Below are 16,332 nucleotides of genomic sequence, written 5' to 3'. Positions count from 1 at the left end.
ACAGCATCTTGCAGCGGCGTGCTATTACATCCGGTTTGCGTTTAGTTGGACCATTGTTTATTTTTCAACAGGACAATGACCCCAAACACACCTCCAGGCTGTGTAAGGGCTATTTGACCAAGAAGGAGAGTGATGGGGTGCTGCGTCAGATGACCTGGCCTCCACAGTCACCGGACCTGAACCCAATCGAGATGGTTTGGGGTGAACTGGACCGCAGAGTGAAGGAAAAAGGGCCAACAAGTGCTAAGCATCTCTGGGAACTCCTTCAAGACTGTTGGAAAACCATTTCAGGTGACTACCTCTTGAAGCTCATCAACAGAATGCCAAGAGTGTGCGGAGCAGTAATCAAAGCAAAAGGTGGCTACTTTGAAGAACCTAGAATATACATATTTTCAGTTGTTTCACACTTTTTTGTTCAGTATATAATTCCACATGTGTTAATTCATAGTTTTGATGCCTTCAGTGTGAAGCTACAATATTCATAGTCATGAAAATAAACAAAACTCTTTGAATGAGAAGGTGTGTCCAAACCTTTGCTCTGTACTATATATATATATATATATATATATATATATATATATACACACTGCTCAAAAAAATAAAGGGAACACTTAAGCAACACAATGTAATTCCAAGTAAATCAAACTGTCCACTGAGCAACACTGATTGACAATCAATTTCACAGCTGTTGTGCAAATGGAATAGACAACAGGGGGAAATCTTTGGCGATTAGCAAGACACACTCAATAAAGGAGTGTTTCTGCAGGTAGGGACCACAAACCACTTCTCAGTACCTATGCTTTCTGGCAGATGTTTTGGTCACTTTTGAACGTTGGTGGTGCTTTCACACTCGTGGTAGCATGAGACGGACTCTACAACCCACACAAGCGGCTCAGGTTGTGCAGCTCATCCAGGATGGCACATCAATGCGAGCTGTGGCAAGAAGGTTTGCTGTGTTTGTCAGCATAGTGTCCAGAGCCTGGAGGCGCTACCAGGAGACAGGCCAGTACACCAGAAGACGTGGAGGAGGACGCAGGAGGGCAACAACCCAGCAGCAGGACCGCTGCATCCTCCTTTGTGCAAGGAGGAACAGGAGGAGCACTGCCAGAGCCCTGCAAAATGACCTCCAGCAGGCCACAAATGTGCATGTGTCTGCACAAACGATTAGAAACCGACTCCATGAGGATGGTATGAGAGCCCGACGTCCACAAATGGGGGTTGCAGGACGCTTGGCATTTGCCAGAGAACACCAGGATTAGCAGATTTGCCACTGGCGCCCTGTGATCTTCACAGATGAAAGCAGGTTCACACTGAGCACATGTGACAGATGTGACAGTCTGGAGACACCGTGGAGATCGATCCGCTGCCTGCAACATCCTTCAGCATGACCGGTTTGGCAGTGGGTCAGCAATAGTGTGGGGCGGCATTTCTTTGGAGGGCCACATGGCCCTCCATGTGCTCGCCAGAGGTAGCCTGACTGCCATTGGGTACCGAGATGAGATCCTCAGACCCCTTGTGAGGCAGGACAATGCAGGACAATGCTAGACCTCATGTGGCTGGAGTGTGTCAGCAGTTCCTGCAAGATGAAGACATTGAAGCTATGGACTGGCCCGTCCGTTCCCCAGACCTGAATCTGATTGAGCACATCTGGGACATCATGTCTCGCTCCATCCATGCTTTAGTCCAGGTCTGGCAGGAGATCCCTCAGGAGACCATCTGCCGTCTCATCAGGAGCATGTCCAGACGTTGTAGGGAGGTCATACAGGCAGGTGGAGGCCACACACAATACTGAGCCTCATTTTGACTTGTTTTAAGGACATTACATCAAAGTTGGATCAGCCTGTAGTGTTTTTTTCCACTTTAATTTTGTGTGTGACTCCAAATCCAGGCCTCCATTGGTTAATAAATTTGATTTCCATTGATGATTTTTTGTGTGATTTTGTTTTCAGTACATTCAACTGTGGACAGAACAAAGTATTCAATGAGAATATTTCATTCATTCAGATCTAGGATGTGTTATTTGAGTGTTCCCTTTATTTTTTTGAGCAGTGTATATGTACATATATGCCTCCATTCTAATTCATCCAAAATGTGTTCAAGAAGCTTGAGGTCAGGACTCAGGTCAGTCTATATACATTATATTATTCAATATGTTATTATTATACTTTTTTGGGTAAATAACATGACAGTTTTACTCATGGTTACCATACTGTGGCAATTGCCTATTTGCCAAGTTGTCTTTGGTCTTTTGTCAGCTTAAAATAACCTTGGGTGTTTTGACCCCTGTGTATTCTCACTTTTAAAGCGTTTGCGTTACCAGCTTCTCAGAAATGCTCCCACATATGTATGTGTTTTAGCTGAAAATTCCTTTTTGGTTTGGAAAAAAATAGAAAAAAACTTGTGCACTCCTTGGTTTAAAAATGATCGAAGTTGTTTGGTATATAACAACTCCATCCTGGACAAAATAACTGTCCAAGCAAATTAATATAAGCCCCAAATGAATATGACATTCATGCCAATGATGTAATATCTGTGTGTTTCTTGAGTTTCTGCATTTCATCTCAATGTTGAGAACACAGCTTATCCAGATCTCCAGAACTTTACTTAATAGAAACCTTGAGGCTAAAGTCCTGTTAGATCCTCCCTGTTGCAGCAGCCAGAATTCAGGTCTGTGATGAATCAGCAACTCCTTCTTAAGCACAGTTATAAGCGCCAGGGCACATCTTGTATGAAGCACATATTTCCAATGTGAACATACAAGAGCCATAAATGTTGTCAAACATTGTTTTTTAATGGTGTAAAACATCAGGCAACACTGTATAGTTTGACATAGCTGAAGTACAAAGTGCATTCAGATAAATCAACAAGGTCCACATCAAAATATAATTACTGAAGATATATGAAGCTGTTAAGGTATGAAAATAACCCAAATATTTCTGCTACATAAAAATAGTAACAGTGCATCTACTTTTAACATCAGCGTGTTCTCTAACAAGCCTCTACACAGTTTTGTATATTTTGAAAGCTACACTTAACAGCTTCTTCATGAAAAAAACCTTCAATAGTCAAATGCACACAGAGAAAACAGGCAGAAACCAATATACTATAAATAAGGCGAGAGTACCTTAGCTTGTATTTACAAGTGATGTACAACAACCTTAAAAAGGTCCACATCCTGAACAAGTTGTGCCTTCTTTGAAATTAAATCCAAACATACACACACAAAATTGTTGAAATAGCAAACAGCAAAACTGCCAAATGTTATCACTACAGGCAATCCTCATGGTAGCACAAAAACAAGCTCTCAGCGCAGGAGTATTAAATATCAGGGTCTACCACATCAGACAGGAAACAAGATTTAGGCTCTGCATAGATGCCCCTGAAACAGTCCAGTACATAATAAAATGGCGCAAGATTCTGGCCAGCAAAGCAAGAATGGAGTGCCATTACCAAATGACTGATCTAGTCAACAAGAACTTAGTGATCCCAAGTGACAGCAACATCTAGAATATGTTTAACAAGAAGCCTGAGAAATATCAAGGGCTGAAAAAGGAAACAGAGAAGCTGTGAAGAATCAAGGCCTAAGTGTTGCCAGTAGTCCTGGAGCACCAAGGGTTGTCCAGATAAGCGCAGTCCTAACTTGCAGAACCTTCAAGTTCCCAGGCTTCTGACAAAAGACCCAGGCTTGAATTGAACACCACAAGTGGATGAAAAGAGAGGTTTTTTATACATACTCTGCACATTTTATTTATTTCTTGCACATCTTAACTGCAAGAAAATGTGCACCATTTAAAATACACTAGAATGTAATACCTGATCTGGATAAAGATGCGACTACATTTGGATGCAGGTCCAGACAATGCCCTGCCTAAAGGGGACTTGTGGCAATTATCATCTAGCCAGCGGGGGCAGTATTTAGGCCAGCAAATCGGTAGCCCCCAACTGGGGCTGCTATCTGTCTAAATGGCCCTGGCACCAATATCTGGCACCAATCATAACACCAGAGCTGGAGCTGTGGACATGTTACGACCCAATTCTCCAGCCATCATGATCTGTCTGCTTTCAAAATTGCCCCAATCCTCATGATTACAAGTTCTTCTCTCTTACAACACATCACCTTTAAGTATCTATTATCCTTATCATAATATCCTATATTATTAATAAACTCACTGCCAGCTTTGAGGCATTTTAATTTTACCTGTCAGTGGTCATGATGTTATGGCCAACTAGTGTATACAGTTAGTGCAATATACCCCTCATCGTCATGTTTTTAGGTTTAAACCTAATTCGACAAATCTAATAATGTTTCAAGAATCATCATTACAAGAATCATAAACAGCGAAGATGGATGTCATTATTATCACTGTGTCTCTTTGAAGACAAAACTACCACCAAAGAATGGTTCCAAAGATGCATAAAAAACATGAATAGTAAGAACTTCCACTTGCATAAATAAAAAAGAAATCAAATGCAGCTTGAATGAATAACGTATGTTGTTTGATATACATGTAGTGTGAATACTGATATTAGGAGGGACGATTACGGTGAACACAGGCCTTCTGTTTGCTTTGGATTCAGGAACGTCACTATCTCCCGAATGCCGTTTTCACAAATTGTGGTCTGAGCAGCTTTGCTGAGGTTTTCTCCCACCCCTTTAAATTTTTTCCACGTCTCTGAAAAAAAAAAAAAAAAAAAAAAAAAAACATGTTTGAATTCATGTGAATCAGAAAAACACAAACTGAGCTAAATCTGTCAAAGCAACTCTAGGATACACAAAGCAAGTAAACACAAGTTTCTTCTTCTCTGTGCCATAATTTCACCTTTTCTATTTCTCTTCAATAATAATCTTATAATGCCATAATCCATGAGACGTATGGGGTCAGTGAATACAATTATGACTGTTATTTGGTGTAGTAAATGAGATATTTTGGACTGATACATTTCTCTATGCTTCTCCTCTCCACCATTATCAAACACAAACAAGGAAATATTTTTTAAAGAAGTTGATCCATTCTTCCAGTCTGGTATGGGTCTGAGTAAACTGGATCTCTACGTAATTTTCAAATGTTAAACCTCTGATGCCAGAAATACCCTCCAAGGCTGAGTGATGAAGTTTCACGGGGCCGAAAACTTGCACAACACAAAATGACCATGTTTAAAACTCGCTAGAAGCAAAGACTTTTGGTCTGTTAGGGGCAGAATATTTATATACCGTGCCTTCCACACTTATGGTCACGCCTGGTAGAGATTGCAAAATAATGCAACTTTATTGCCTCAGAATAACCCTGTGCTGAAAACTTTAAGATTTCAGGCTTTAAGAACATCTATTGAGTGGAGAAACAAATCCCATGTTATCGGGGATCCTCTCCACAAAAACAGTGTCTACACGCTAACTGGTTATTTAGGAAGCAAGCCAGGAATGGTGTTCTTTGGTCAGATGAAACTGTATGGGAAACCTATGGGGTAAGCTGAAGAGAGGAAGAGCATAAAAGAGGACCCAGGAGTCCTGGTGCTCAAGAAAGATTGTACATAAGATTTGTTAATGCTCCAACCCTATGAAATGTTACAGTAGATGTGAAGAAGTATCCTGTTGTCAAAAAAGCTTTGTGCAAAGAGAGGGATGCCAATAAATGTACTATTGTTGCAAACAAAATAATACAAATGATCAAAAATGTTAATTTCACAACCTTAAACTTTTACATACGGACAATATTCTGAAGACAGACGGTGGGTGACCTGACAGATAGTTTACCATCATGTGTCATAAACCTAAGAAATGTATTTAAATATATTTAAAAACCAAATAAAAACAGAAGAACACAAACCTTCATCAAGGGTGGTAAGAAGGGTGTAATTTTCTGGATGATCCGTGATGTCTTTTTTTTTCACGTCGCCAATCTCCATTATTCGTAAAATACCTGGACAAAGACATTTACACTGCTGGGAGAAAGTATTTGCACCCTTACAGATGTCTGCTGTTCATTTTTTATTTTGTTTTTTTGTTTAATTGTTTGAGATCATCAAACAAATCTAAATATATCTGAAACAAAAAAGTGTACATACCTTGAGTAATTACAAATTACAGTTTTCAAATGATTTCATTTTCTTTTCATTTAGTAAGTTGAAAGGCTTTGCGAAACAGCCTGGTCATACGTGAAAAAGTAACTGTCCCCTAAATGGAGTAGTTGGTTGTGCCAGCTTTGGCGGCAACATCTGTCATCAAGAGTTTGCGATAACTAGCGATGAGTCTTTTACATATCTGCAGGGGAACTTTCACCTACTCTTCTTTGCAGAATTGTTTTATTTCTGCCACAATAGAAGATTTCCAAGCATGAGGCCTGTTAACATCATGTCGCATTATCTCCATTGGGTTAAAGTCAGAACTTTGACTAGGCTAAGGTGTGTTTTGGATGTCCTGCCGCATAACCCAAGTGTGCTTGAGCTTAGCGTCACAAACTAATAGTCAAACATTCTCCTTCTGGGTTTTCTGCTAGAGAGCAGAATTATTGATTCCATCAATTACTCCCAGGGATCTGGGTGGTGTTGTGTTTGTGTGGTCTGTCTTTTCTACTGAGCTGCAGGTTGTTTTGAAGGGCGGGGCTGAGTGGTCTGCTCTTGCTGACCCACGTGATGATCTTAAGAGAGCTGTCTGCCAGTCTTTCAATGCCTGAGACTTCCTGGATCTGTTTCCCAGTTCACCTCCAGCCATAACCTTCTGGATCACTTATTTCCAAGAGCAGCTACCGACAGCTGCCGCTTCCTGGAAAATCCAAGCTTCTGCTTGTCCGACCCATGACACTACACCACACTACCACCAATTTTGTATTTTAATAAACCCGTTAACTTTTGATTGTCATCTCCTGAGAGTGTCTCGCATGTGGGTCAGACGTTTGCCACGAAACATGACAATTACAGCACTTCATCCAGGTCCTGAAGCAACCAAGGCAGCCCCTGATCATCATTTGGCCATTTCCATGGTTGAGTGTCAGTGTTATCCTTTTTTCTGAAATGCTCTGCTAGTTTTACACCAGATGTAACACCTTCCGGAAAGTTTCCACTTTTGTCTCTTCAGTCTCACAGAATATTTTCCCAAAACTCTTAGGGGCTATTAACATGTTTTTGGGCAAATGTAAAACAGGCCTTTGGGTTTTTTGGGGGTCAGCGGAGGTTTAGGCCTTGAAACTCTTCCATGGATTCCATCTTTTCCTATTTCTTATTTTTGAATCATAAACACCAACCTTAACTAAGACAAGTCATACCTACAGCGCTTCAGATGTTGTTCTGGGTTCTTCTGAGGAGTCAGTGATACGTTAAATAACTTTGGTAGGTCAGCCACTGTGTTATGTTTTCACTAGCTTTGGTTTGCCAGAGTTTGATTAGCATCCTTCCTCCTTTTTGATGTAATTATCATTTGAAAACTACTTTTTTGATTTTATTCAGGTTGTCTAATATTAAAATTTGTTTGATCTGAAACAGTTAAGTAAAAATAGATGAAATTTGGAAGCAAATATTTTACTCATAATGCAGGTTCATTCAAGTCCCTTCTAGGTTCTATACATTTTCACAGAATTTTTTATAACACCATTCATTACAAACTCTCCACATACAATATGAGATTATTCTGTGAATTGAAAACAAAAATATTGTCTTCTAACTTTGATAGAGAGATTGAAAAGGCATTTTAAGTTTTTAAATGAACTTTTTTGTACTAGTGCTGAGTCAAGTCACAATACCTTCTGCTGTGTTCCAGGCTTGCACTTCAATCTCTGCTGTACTCTGTCTTTCAGCAGCAATGATCTTAACTGTGTTAGGAGAATCAATTTTCAAAGACGGTTCCACTTTATACACCAAGAGGTTGTTTTTATACCCAAGATAGCACTGGGTCTGGTTCATTTCGGCTTTGCTCTCTGCAAAGAAAAAGAAAACAGAGCAAGAGGTTGAGAGGAAAAAATGGTTCCATCGGTTCAGCATCGCATCACTGTAATCAGACCATCGTGTCTGTGAGTCATGCCTTTTACCTGGACAAGTCTTGCAGCATTTTCCAGCTGATTTCATTGGATGCTGGCACGGGTACTGGCTTGGACATGTGATGCGCTTGCAGTCCTGGATGCCATCGGTGCAAGTGCAAACGATGCATTCCAGGACCTTCCCCAAAACGGGATGCCACACGTCTCCGTGAGAGTACGTCTTGCTGTTGTATAAACAAACTGAGACAAATAGGAAACATGTGAAGCACATATGGGGACTATCGTAAATGTGTGAGGAACGTGCCAATAAATTTTAATAGCTGCATGCAATCTTTCTGTTTACACACAATGCCTCACCTCTTTGGTGTTTCCTCTGCAGCAAAATCCTCACCGTGGTCTCCGAGGCCCCTCTGAGGTTGAGCTTACTGAGGCTCAGGCCCCTGGGAGAAGCCTTGATCCTCGGCAAGGTGGCATGGTCTGACCTGACCCTGCTCTGCTCTCCAGAACACTGGTCCACTGAATGCCTCTGTGGTGAATATGGACACAATAAAAAAAACTGTTACTCATCTATTCAGCGGTTGGCTCGGCTTGCTTTTTCCCTAAGTGATAGCTAAGGGAGAATCACATCATGTCCTAAATCATAAAAAAGCTGGCAGTAGACGTCTGAAACGCTGCCTACATTTCAGTGCTTTCCAGTAATTTAAAAGGAAGAGACGTTGACAATAGGGGCACTTGTTGTGCCAAACGGTCTGTGGAACTTAAAGGGAAAAAAGGAAAATTATAATCACTGGAACAAAATCAACACCATAAAAACAATAGAAAATGAACACAAATAAAAAATCTATAATGCATGGTGTGCATATACAGTGGGTACGGAAAGTATTCAGACCCATTTAAAATGTTTCACTCTTTATTTCATTGCAGCCATTTGCTATGATCAAAAAAGTTCATATTATTTCTCCATATTGTACACTCAGTATCCCATCTTGACAGAAAAAAACAAGAATGTAGAATTTTTTGCAAATTTATTAAAAAAGAAAAACTGAAATATCACATGGACATATGTTTTCAGACCCTTTGCTGTGACACTCATATTTAACTCCCATGCTGTCCATTTCGTCTGATTCTCCTTGAGATGGTTCTACTCTTTCATTGCAGTCCAGCTGTGTTTAATTAAACTGATTAGGAAAGGCACACTCCTGTCTATATAAGAATTCACAGCTCACAGTGCATGTCAGAGCAAATGAGAATCATGAGGTCGAAGGAACTGCCCAAGGAGCTCAGAGACAGAATTGTGGCAAGGCAAAGATCTGGCCAAGGTTACAAAAGAATTTCTGCAGCACTCAAGGTTGGTAAGAGCACAGTGGCCTCCATAATTCTTAAATGGAAGAAGTCTGGGACGACCAGAACTCTTCCTAGACCTGGCCGTCCAGCCAAATTGAGCAGTCGTGGGAGAAGAGCCTTTGGTGAGAAAGGTAAAGAAGAACCCAAAGATCACTGTGGCTAAGACTTCCCCAAAGTCAACTATCACTGCAGCCCTCCACCAGTCAGGGCTTTATGGCAGAGTGGCTCGACGGAAGCCTCTCCTCAGTGCAAGACATATGAAAGCCTGCATAGAGTTTGCCAAAAAACACAGGAAGGACTCCCAGACTATGAGAAATAAGATTCTCTGGTCTGATGAGACAAAGATTGAACTTTTTGGCATTAAATCTAAGCGGTATGTGTGGAGAAAACCAGGCACTGCTCATCACCTGCCCAATACAATCCCAACAGTGAAACATGGTGGTGGCAGCATCTTGTTATGGGGGTGTTTTTCAGCTGCAGGGGCAGGACAACTGGTTGCAAATGAAGGAAAGATGAATGCGGCCAAGTACAGAGATGTCCTGGAAGAAAACTTCTTCTAGAGTGCTCAGTACCTCAGATTGGGCCGAAGGCTCACCTTCCAACAAGACAATGACCCTAAGCACACAGCTAAAATAACAAAGGAGTGGCTTCAGAAACAACTCTGTGACCATTCTTTACTGGCCCAGCCAGAGCCCTGATCTAAAGCCAATTGAGCATCTCTGGAGAGACCTGAAAATGGCCTTCCACCAACGTTCACCATCCAACTAGACAGAACTTTTTCTTTCTGCTCTCGGTGGAGGAGGACGCCTTTTCTCTGTCTCCCGCACCCTCCCATGTCTGCCCTGCTTCAGCTCTGTGTCTTGTCTTTCTTTTTTGGAGCCTCTTTTTGCATATCTTCCAAAATTTATTATGTTATGGATTTGGTCAGCTGGTCTCTCAATGCAATTGATCAAATTTTCTCGACGAGAAGACAGGGTGAAGGGGAACCCTCTTGTCCGGACAGAACATTTTTCTCCGGATACACAATGGACTCCTGGCAGAAGTGGAGGATTGTGTGTTAATCAATAACGTCAATCGAGGATGTCGAAGATGTGTATTTAATTGGATGTTTGATAACAGAATTTCTGCTTTTTGAGTCGGCGGTTACCTGGCATTTCGAGAAATTTGGGAAATGACAGCAGCTGTTCTGGCCATTGTAAGGCTGCCTGGCATGTGTGATGGGATCTTCAGAGCAATCAACACTCAGACTGAGATGTTACGTGAGCTGAATCGCAGACTGGATGTGATCCTTACATAGGATCGCAGGCAGGTTGAGGTTCCTGGACTCAGGGGTGAAATGGGATAAATCTTGGAGAAAGTTGTTCACTCGGATCTGGCGGAAAGGACCTAGAATTTGGCTGTTTGGATTCCCCATTGAGAAGCACCAGCGAGACTCTCAAGGCAGACGGAAAACTAAGAGTCTGCCTAACCCAAAACAATTGTTGTTATCTGAATCTGGCTCCCCTGTATGGCCTTGGATGGCTGGCTATCTTCAACGTCTCTTGGAAGTTATGTAAACAAGATGCTGTGCTCCCTCTGCCCCCTTCCTTCCCTGAGGACATCTGTAGACCTGCTCAGAACTGTATGGCTGGTTGATGAACGTTCCATCGTAGCATCAAGGACAATGGCCTCTGTGACAGTGCTTCATGGACTTACTTTGCACGCACTCACATGCACACACACACATCCTCAAGATAAACAAATGCACCCCCTAACACCGCCTTCACCAGATCCCCTGCATCATGTTGTTTTGTATACGTGTTGCTTTTTTGTGTTTCCCTCCTATCTTACTTTACCTAAATGTGTGATTTCATTACTTTTCATAGATTTTCAGATTTCTCAGAAGGATTACCAGCAGAAGCCAAATATTATTAGTATATGAAAACTTGACTAAAGCTGTTATTACACCAATGACTAGAGATTTTTAAATTTCTTAGAAGGATTGTATTACAACAATTCCATACCAGTGAAAGCCAAACATTATTAGTATTTAAAAGGTTTGGACTAAAACTGTTTTATACCAGTGACCCAGCTTATTTGAATGATGGGACCACAACTGCCTCATACCAGCGACCTCAAGGATTAATATTATCTTGTTTCTTCTAGCACAGGATGAATTATTTACCACAGAGGACTTAATGAGCTAATTACCTATATTAGAATGATTGGATTAGAACCAGCTCTTACCAGTAAACTCCCAAGGATTATCATGATGATCTATGATTTGTTTTTCTGTGTTTGATTTTCTGTATCGTTGTTATGTTTTCCTCATGTACAGCGCTTTGAGTGCCTTGTTGCTGAAAAGCGCTTTATAAATAAACTTGACTTGACTGGACTAGAACTGGAGAGGATCTGCAAGGAAGAATGGCAAAAGATCCCCAAATCCAGGTGTGAAGAAGCTGTTGCATCATTCCCAAGAAGACTCATGGCTGTACTGGCTCAAAAGGGTGCTTCTACTCAATACTGAACAAAGGCTCTGAATACTTATGACCATGTGATATTTCAGGTTTTCTTTTTTAAGAAATTTGCAAACATTTCTACATTCTTGGTTTTTTTTCTGTCAAGATGGGATGCTGAGTGTACATTAATGGCAAATAATAAGAACTTTTTTGATTTTGGCAAGTGGCTGCTCTGAAACAAAGAGTGAAAAATTTAAAGGGGTCTGAATACTTTCCGTACCCACTGTATATTTACAGCTGAGATCCTGAAAATAAAATCCAGGGCTATCTATTGCCTTTAGATATTGCCTATCTGGTCAGTACGGTCCACACGTGTGTACTCAGTATAAATACAGCTCTCCTGTGAAGGCTTTAGGGGTTTCGTGTTTCATTTTCTTTCCAGTTCCCAGTTTATCCACTACTTTGTGTCGGTCTGTCTAACTACATGACATATGTGTTTAAAGGCTTTAAAGGTGAAAAAGTTCAAGCTGAAGGAATATGTTTAGATGGTTCTGGATATTACATACCACGCCTCTGTTCAGCTGATTGTTTCCATCCTCAGTGGATGAGGAGCCACTGCTGCCATGGTCTGAGGGAAGAAAAATTACATTCAAGTCTGAGGATGAAAGGACATTCATTCAGATGATTTTTATCCCTGTTGGTCCAATTTTAAGTATCTTTTTAACATTATCTACGCTTAATAATAATGTCACTATTGCAATTAAAGATTTTTTTTATACATCAGATATGTAGGATTAAAATCCTCTTCATCCTATCGTTAAAAAGGGCATTTTTTCCTCCACTGTAGGACTTTGGGTACCTTTACACACCAAACAGCAGGTATCTGGGAGGGAGGCTGGAGAAGAACAGATGATAGGTTGGCAGGTTTTCAGAGCACAGAAGATATTTCCATTCTGTGAAAAGAAAAGAAAAAAAAAACAGAGTATCACTACCAACGTACACAAGTAATCACTAGCAAAAAGAGCCATTAAAAATCATATCCTCATTGTTTTTCTTTAGTTACTTGAAGAATATTGTAAAAAAAGTAAAGATGTGACAAATGTTCTGTTCTAATGACAACAAAATCTGCAATTGAGAAATCCAACAGATGGAAAAAATGTGAGACGAACTGTCATTGTTGCACAAGAATATGATCTGAAATAGTTCGTGCTAAGTTTGCCCACAATGTCAGATTCATTAACTTCTCTCATCGGGTGGCCTCGCGAGGAGCACCCTATAAAGTTCAATTTTGTCTAAATTTCTTGGCTTTGCCTCTGCTGATTACAACCAAGCACGAACGAAGTGAGACGTTTCCACCTCCTCCACTGTTTTAATGGGATTTCATAATGTGCTTCCCCTTGCAGTGCCATACATTACCAGCTATAACATAGCAGGCCCAGATGGCAGGAAAAACAAAAATTACACTCAAATAAAAAGAAACAGACTGTGCGCATTAAAAGTTGTTCCACACACTTTCATGTGACCTTTTACACGTTAACCGCATGAGGATGAACAACCTAGAAATGGTGCTAGTGTGGAGATCCCAGCAGTACTAAGCTTCTTTTGTCAAAAATAGGATTCCAGCTCATTTAATTGTGGTTCTTTGGTTTACTATGTGGTGCTGGCCCCACTTGTTGGTACCCTTGTAAATGTATGTAATATGTGCAAAAGGCCTAAAAATGAATTCATCTTTCATGAAAACAGCATAATCTTATCCTTATAATTTCAGAAAAATCCAGCCTGTAATTTGAGTATATTTATTCACTAAGCAATAAACATTGAATCATAAAAAACGTTGTTAACAAAATTATTGTTATTCAATACTTGCCACACCATCTTGCCAACAGGACAACAGTTAGTCTTCTCATAGAACATTTCACAAGGTAGGAGCACAGATAGAGATCATTCCTCTTGGCACAATTTCTCCTGGTTCTTCTCGGACGTTCGCTTTTCTTCAGCTCAACTCACATTTTTTCTACAGGATTCAGGTCAGTGGACTTGGTCATGAAAGAAGGTTGATTTTGTGTCTGTTGAAGCAATTCTGTGTTGATTTGTTCATATGTTATGGGTTATAATCCTGTTGACGTGCACAATCCCAACCAATTTTTAGTTTACTGATATTTTTATTTAAAATTTCCTGATTTTAATATTGCATTATTTTTCTTTGTGTAAATGTCTCTGCTGCTGTTTCACAACAAATTCCTGCAAGAAATTAATAAAGTACATATTCAATTCTATTCTATTCTATTCTATTCCAAGAGTTCATTATGCCATGCACTCTCATTAAATTCCAAGGCCCTTTGGGAGAGAAAAAAAGACCCACAGCATCTCAAACCTCCACTGTACTTAACAGTGGGCTTTCTTACATGTTTATCTTTTGTTTTATGGAGTACCTACACCTGGTGTGTTTGTTGGCAAAAAACTTAACCTTCCACCCATCTGACCAAAACACACAGTTCCAGTTTAAGCACGAGTAACAGTTAGCAAACTTTAGGTTTGAATTCAGTTTAATTTAACAATGCCAATTTAGAAAAAAATTGCACTTTACAAGACTCCACATTTTCATTTGTGATGGTAGGACAGAAAGATCATTTTCTTTCTTGTTGTTTTACTTTTTCTAATAAATGCTGTGATTGTCCAGCTGAGTTGCTGTGTTCTTGCAGGCATTTACTGACCTATGAAGATTGACAACATTTAGGAAAAGAAACAGACCCACAGCCTAATGGAACCTCCACCATACTTAACAGTGGACTTAAGATGCTTCTCGACTTATTGATCCTTTGTTTCACATCAAACCGACCTCAGTGATGACTGATTCATAGCTCATAAAAACACTGACCATCTTTAAAAAAGTAACGTAGAAATATAAAAACATCTTCAGTGAAATAGATTTTAAATGGATTCAGGTAACTTAATTTGATTTCTTCAAATGATTGGATTGCATTGGATTGATTTGATCAGATATTTCTGGATATGAATTGGATATTTGTCTTTTAAAAAAAAATGAGAGGACGTTTTTGATAATGCCGCTGCAATAGAAGATGCATCTTTTAAGGCTTTACACAAATCTTTACCAGGGGTGCCAATAAATGTGTAGCTTAAATGTAGCAATTTACTTTGCTGCTTTCATGTAGATTCCAATATTTATCTTTGAGCAGGGAAGAACAAAAAGAAGAGGGATTGTGAGGAATTTACAAATGCTTAACTATTCCCACTGGTAAGGATCTGAAGAATTCTGCTGGATGATTTGCTCTGCAATCACTTTTTCTTCCTTTTACATTTATATTCTGTAAGCAGGACATAAAAAAAAAAACTTTATGAATGTGCAAAACAAAGACTTGGATGGAACCTACAGAGCATGTGCACATGACGCACTGATTGCTCTGCCTGGATGGAAAGAGGCCCTGGTTGGTGAAGGTCTCCCCTGGATGATAGACGCTCCCATTGTGCCTGCATGTTTTGACAGGCGCCCTCAGTGCTGCTGGGATCCGGGGTTCATCTGAGGAGGACACGTCACACATGGACAATCACCGTGCGTCTCTCTTGAGCTCCGAGGTGTTCACGCAAGAAGACAAGAGCATACCTGTGCACCTTGGGCAACAACGCTGAGGCTCGGTCACAGGGTTCTCACACGCCAGCGCAGGACACTTGATTGTGTTGCACTTCACGTGACCTGTCTAAGAAAGAAGGTGATATAGTTTATAAGCACCTCTATCCTCTGTCCTGGCAATTATTATAATCCTTTATGGTGTAAATTCATCTGGTTTGGAGAAGTACCTCTGCGCAGACGCAACGCATGCAGAACATGTATCCAAAAGGCTCCAGATAGGGATGCCAGCTGTCTCCTGGTCTGTAGGATTTGTCTTTAAAAGTACAAACCACCCCGGAGCCTGAGTGTCACAAATAAAGCCATTAACATTTACCAACTCCAAACCTCCCCAAAGCGTAAAAACGGAAACCTACAAGCACATCTGACCACAGATCCTCTTACAGATATTTGCGATTAAAACAAATACTGTGCATAATTAATAAAACTTTATTGAAGCATAGGGCAGAAGGGTTTAACGTAGCACCAAATTTGTGGTTCGGGTCAGAGTTGCGCCACATAACTCAGAGTCCCACTTTTTGTATTTGTCCATTTTCCGCATTTACACGTTTGATCAGGATCATAAGAAAAAAGCCATCAACATAATCTGCTCTTACCTCTCCGAGGTTTCAGCTCCGCGGATGCAAACCACATGATGAAGAAGAACAAAAACTTCATTTTTTTCCCCACATGTGCGTGACTTGAGTCTTCAGTGCGCAATACATATGCGCTTCAGCGAGACATAAAAAAAACTGCAGGACAGTGTGAAACAAAGATTTAGAGGAAGAACAAAAAGAAAATCCGATGTTTGTCTTGGTTAATCTATGGCGCCTTCTTCAGGAGGCAAATTGTGATGACAGAAGAGAGAAGACCAGGGTTGTACAGGCAAAGTATAAATAGGAAAAAAGAGATAGTTTATATAAGCTGCAAATGACTTTTTATTAAACTTTTTCACATT

The 16,332-nt window shown here is 40.4% G+C and overlaps 1 protein-coding gene across 1 annotated transcript; it reads right to left on the bottom strand.

The window, feature by feature from the left end:
* Positions 1-2,770: 2,770 nt before the first annotated feature.
* chrdl2 (chordin-like 2) lies at positions 2,771-16,173 on the bottom strand. Its single transcript, XM_047378240.1, has 11 exons — positions 15,992-16,173; positions 15,566-15,678; positions 15,372-15,465; positions 15,142-15,287; positions 12,609-12,702; positions 12,316-12,377; positions 8,325-8,493; positions 8,019-8,207; positions 7,734-7,907; positions 5,826-5,918; positions 2,771-4,673 (listed from the first exon to the last, which is right to left on the bottom strand). The coding sequence occupies exons 1-11, from the start codon at positions 16,050-16,052 to the stop codon at positions 4,540-4,542; spliced, it is 1,329 nt and encodes a 442-aa protein (XP_047234196.1). The 5' UTR covers positions 16,053-16,173; the 3' UTR covers positions 2,771-4,539.
* Between the last annotated feature and the right edge of the window lie 159 nt (positions 16,174-16,332).

This window comes from Girardinichthys multiradiatus, chromosome 11 (assembly GCF_021462225.1).
Source record: "Girardinichthys multiradiatus isolate DD_20200921_A chromosome 11, DD_fGirMul_XY1, whole genome shotgun sequence".
Lineage (NCBI taxonomy): Eukaryota > Metazoa > Chordata > Actinopteri > Cyprinodontiformes > Goodeidae > Girardinichthys > Girardinichthys multiradiatus.
Note: the sequence above shows the minus strand (reverse complement) of the source record. Positions and strands in the feature narration are given on the sequence as shown.

Coding starts and splice junctions, on each gene's coding strand:
- chrdl2 (XM_047378240.1), bottom strand. CDS start 16,052: ATGAAGTTTTTGTTCTTCTTCATCATGTGGTTTGCATCCGCGGAGCTG. Junction 15,466..15,565: donor TGCGTTGCGTCTGCGCAGAG/GTACTTCTCCAA, acceptor CTTCTTTCTTAG/ACAGGTCACGTGAAGTGCAA. Junction 8,208..8,324: donor GCAGAGGAAACACCAAAGAG/GTGAGGCATTGT, acceptor TATTTGTCTCAG/TTTGTTTATACAACAGCAAG.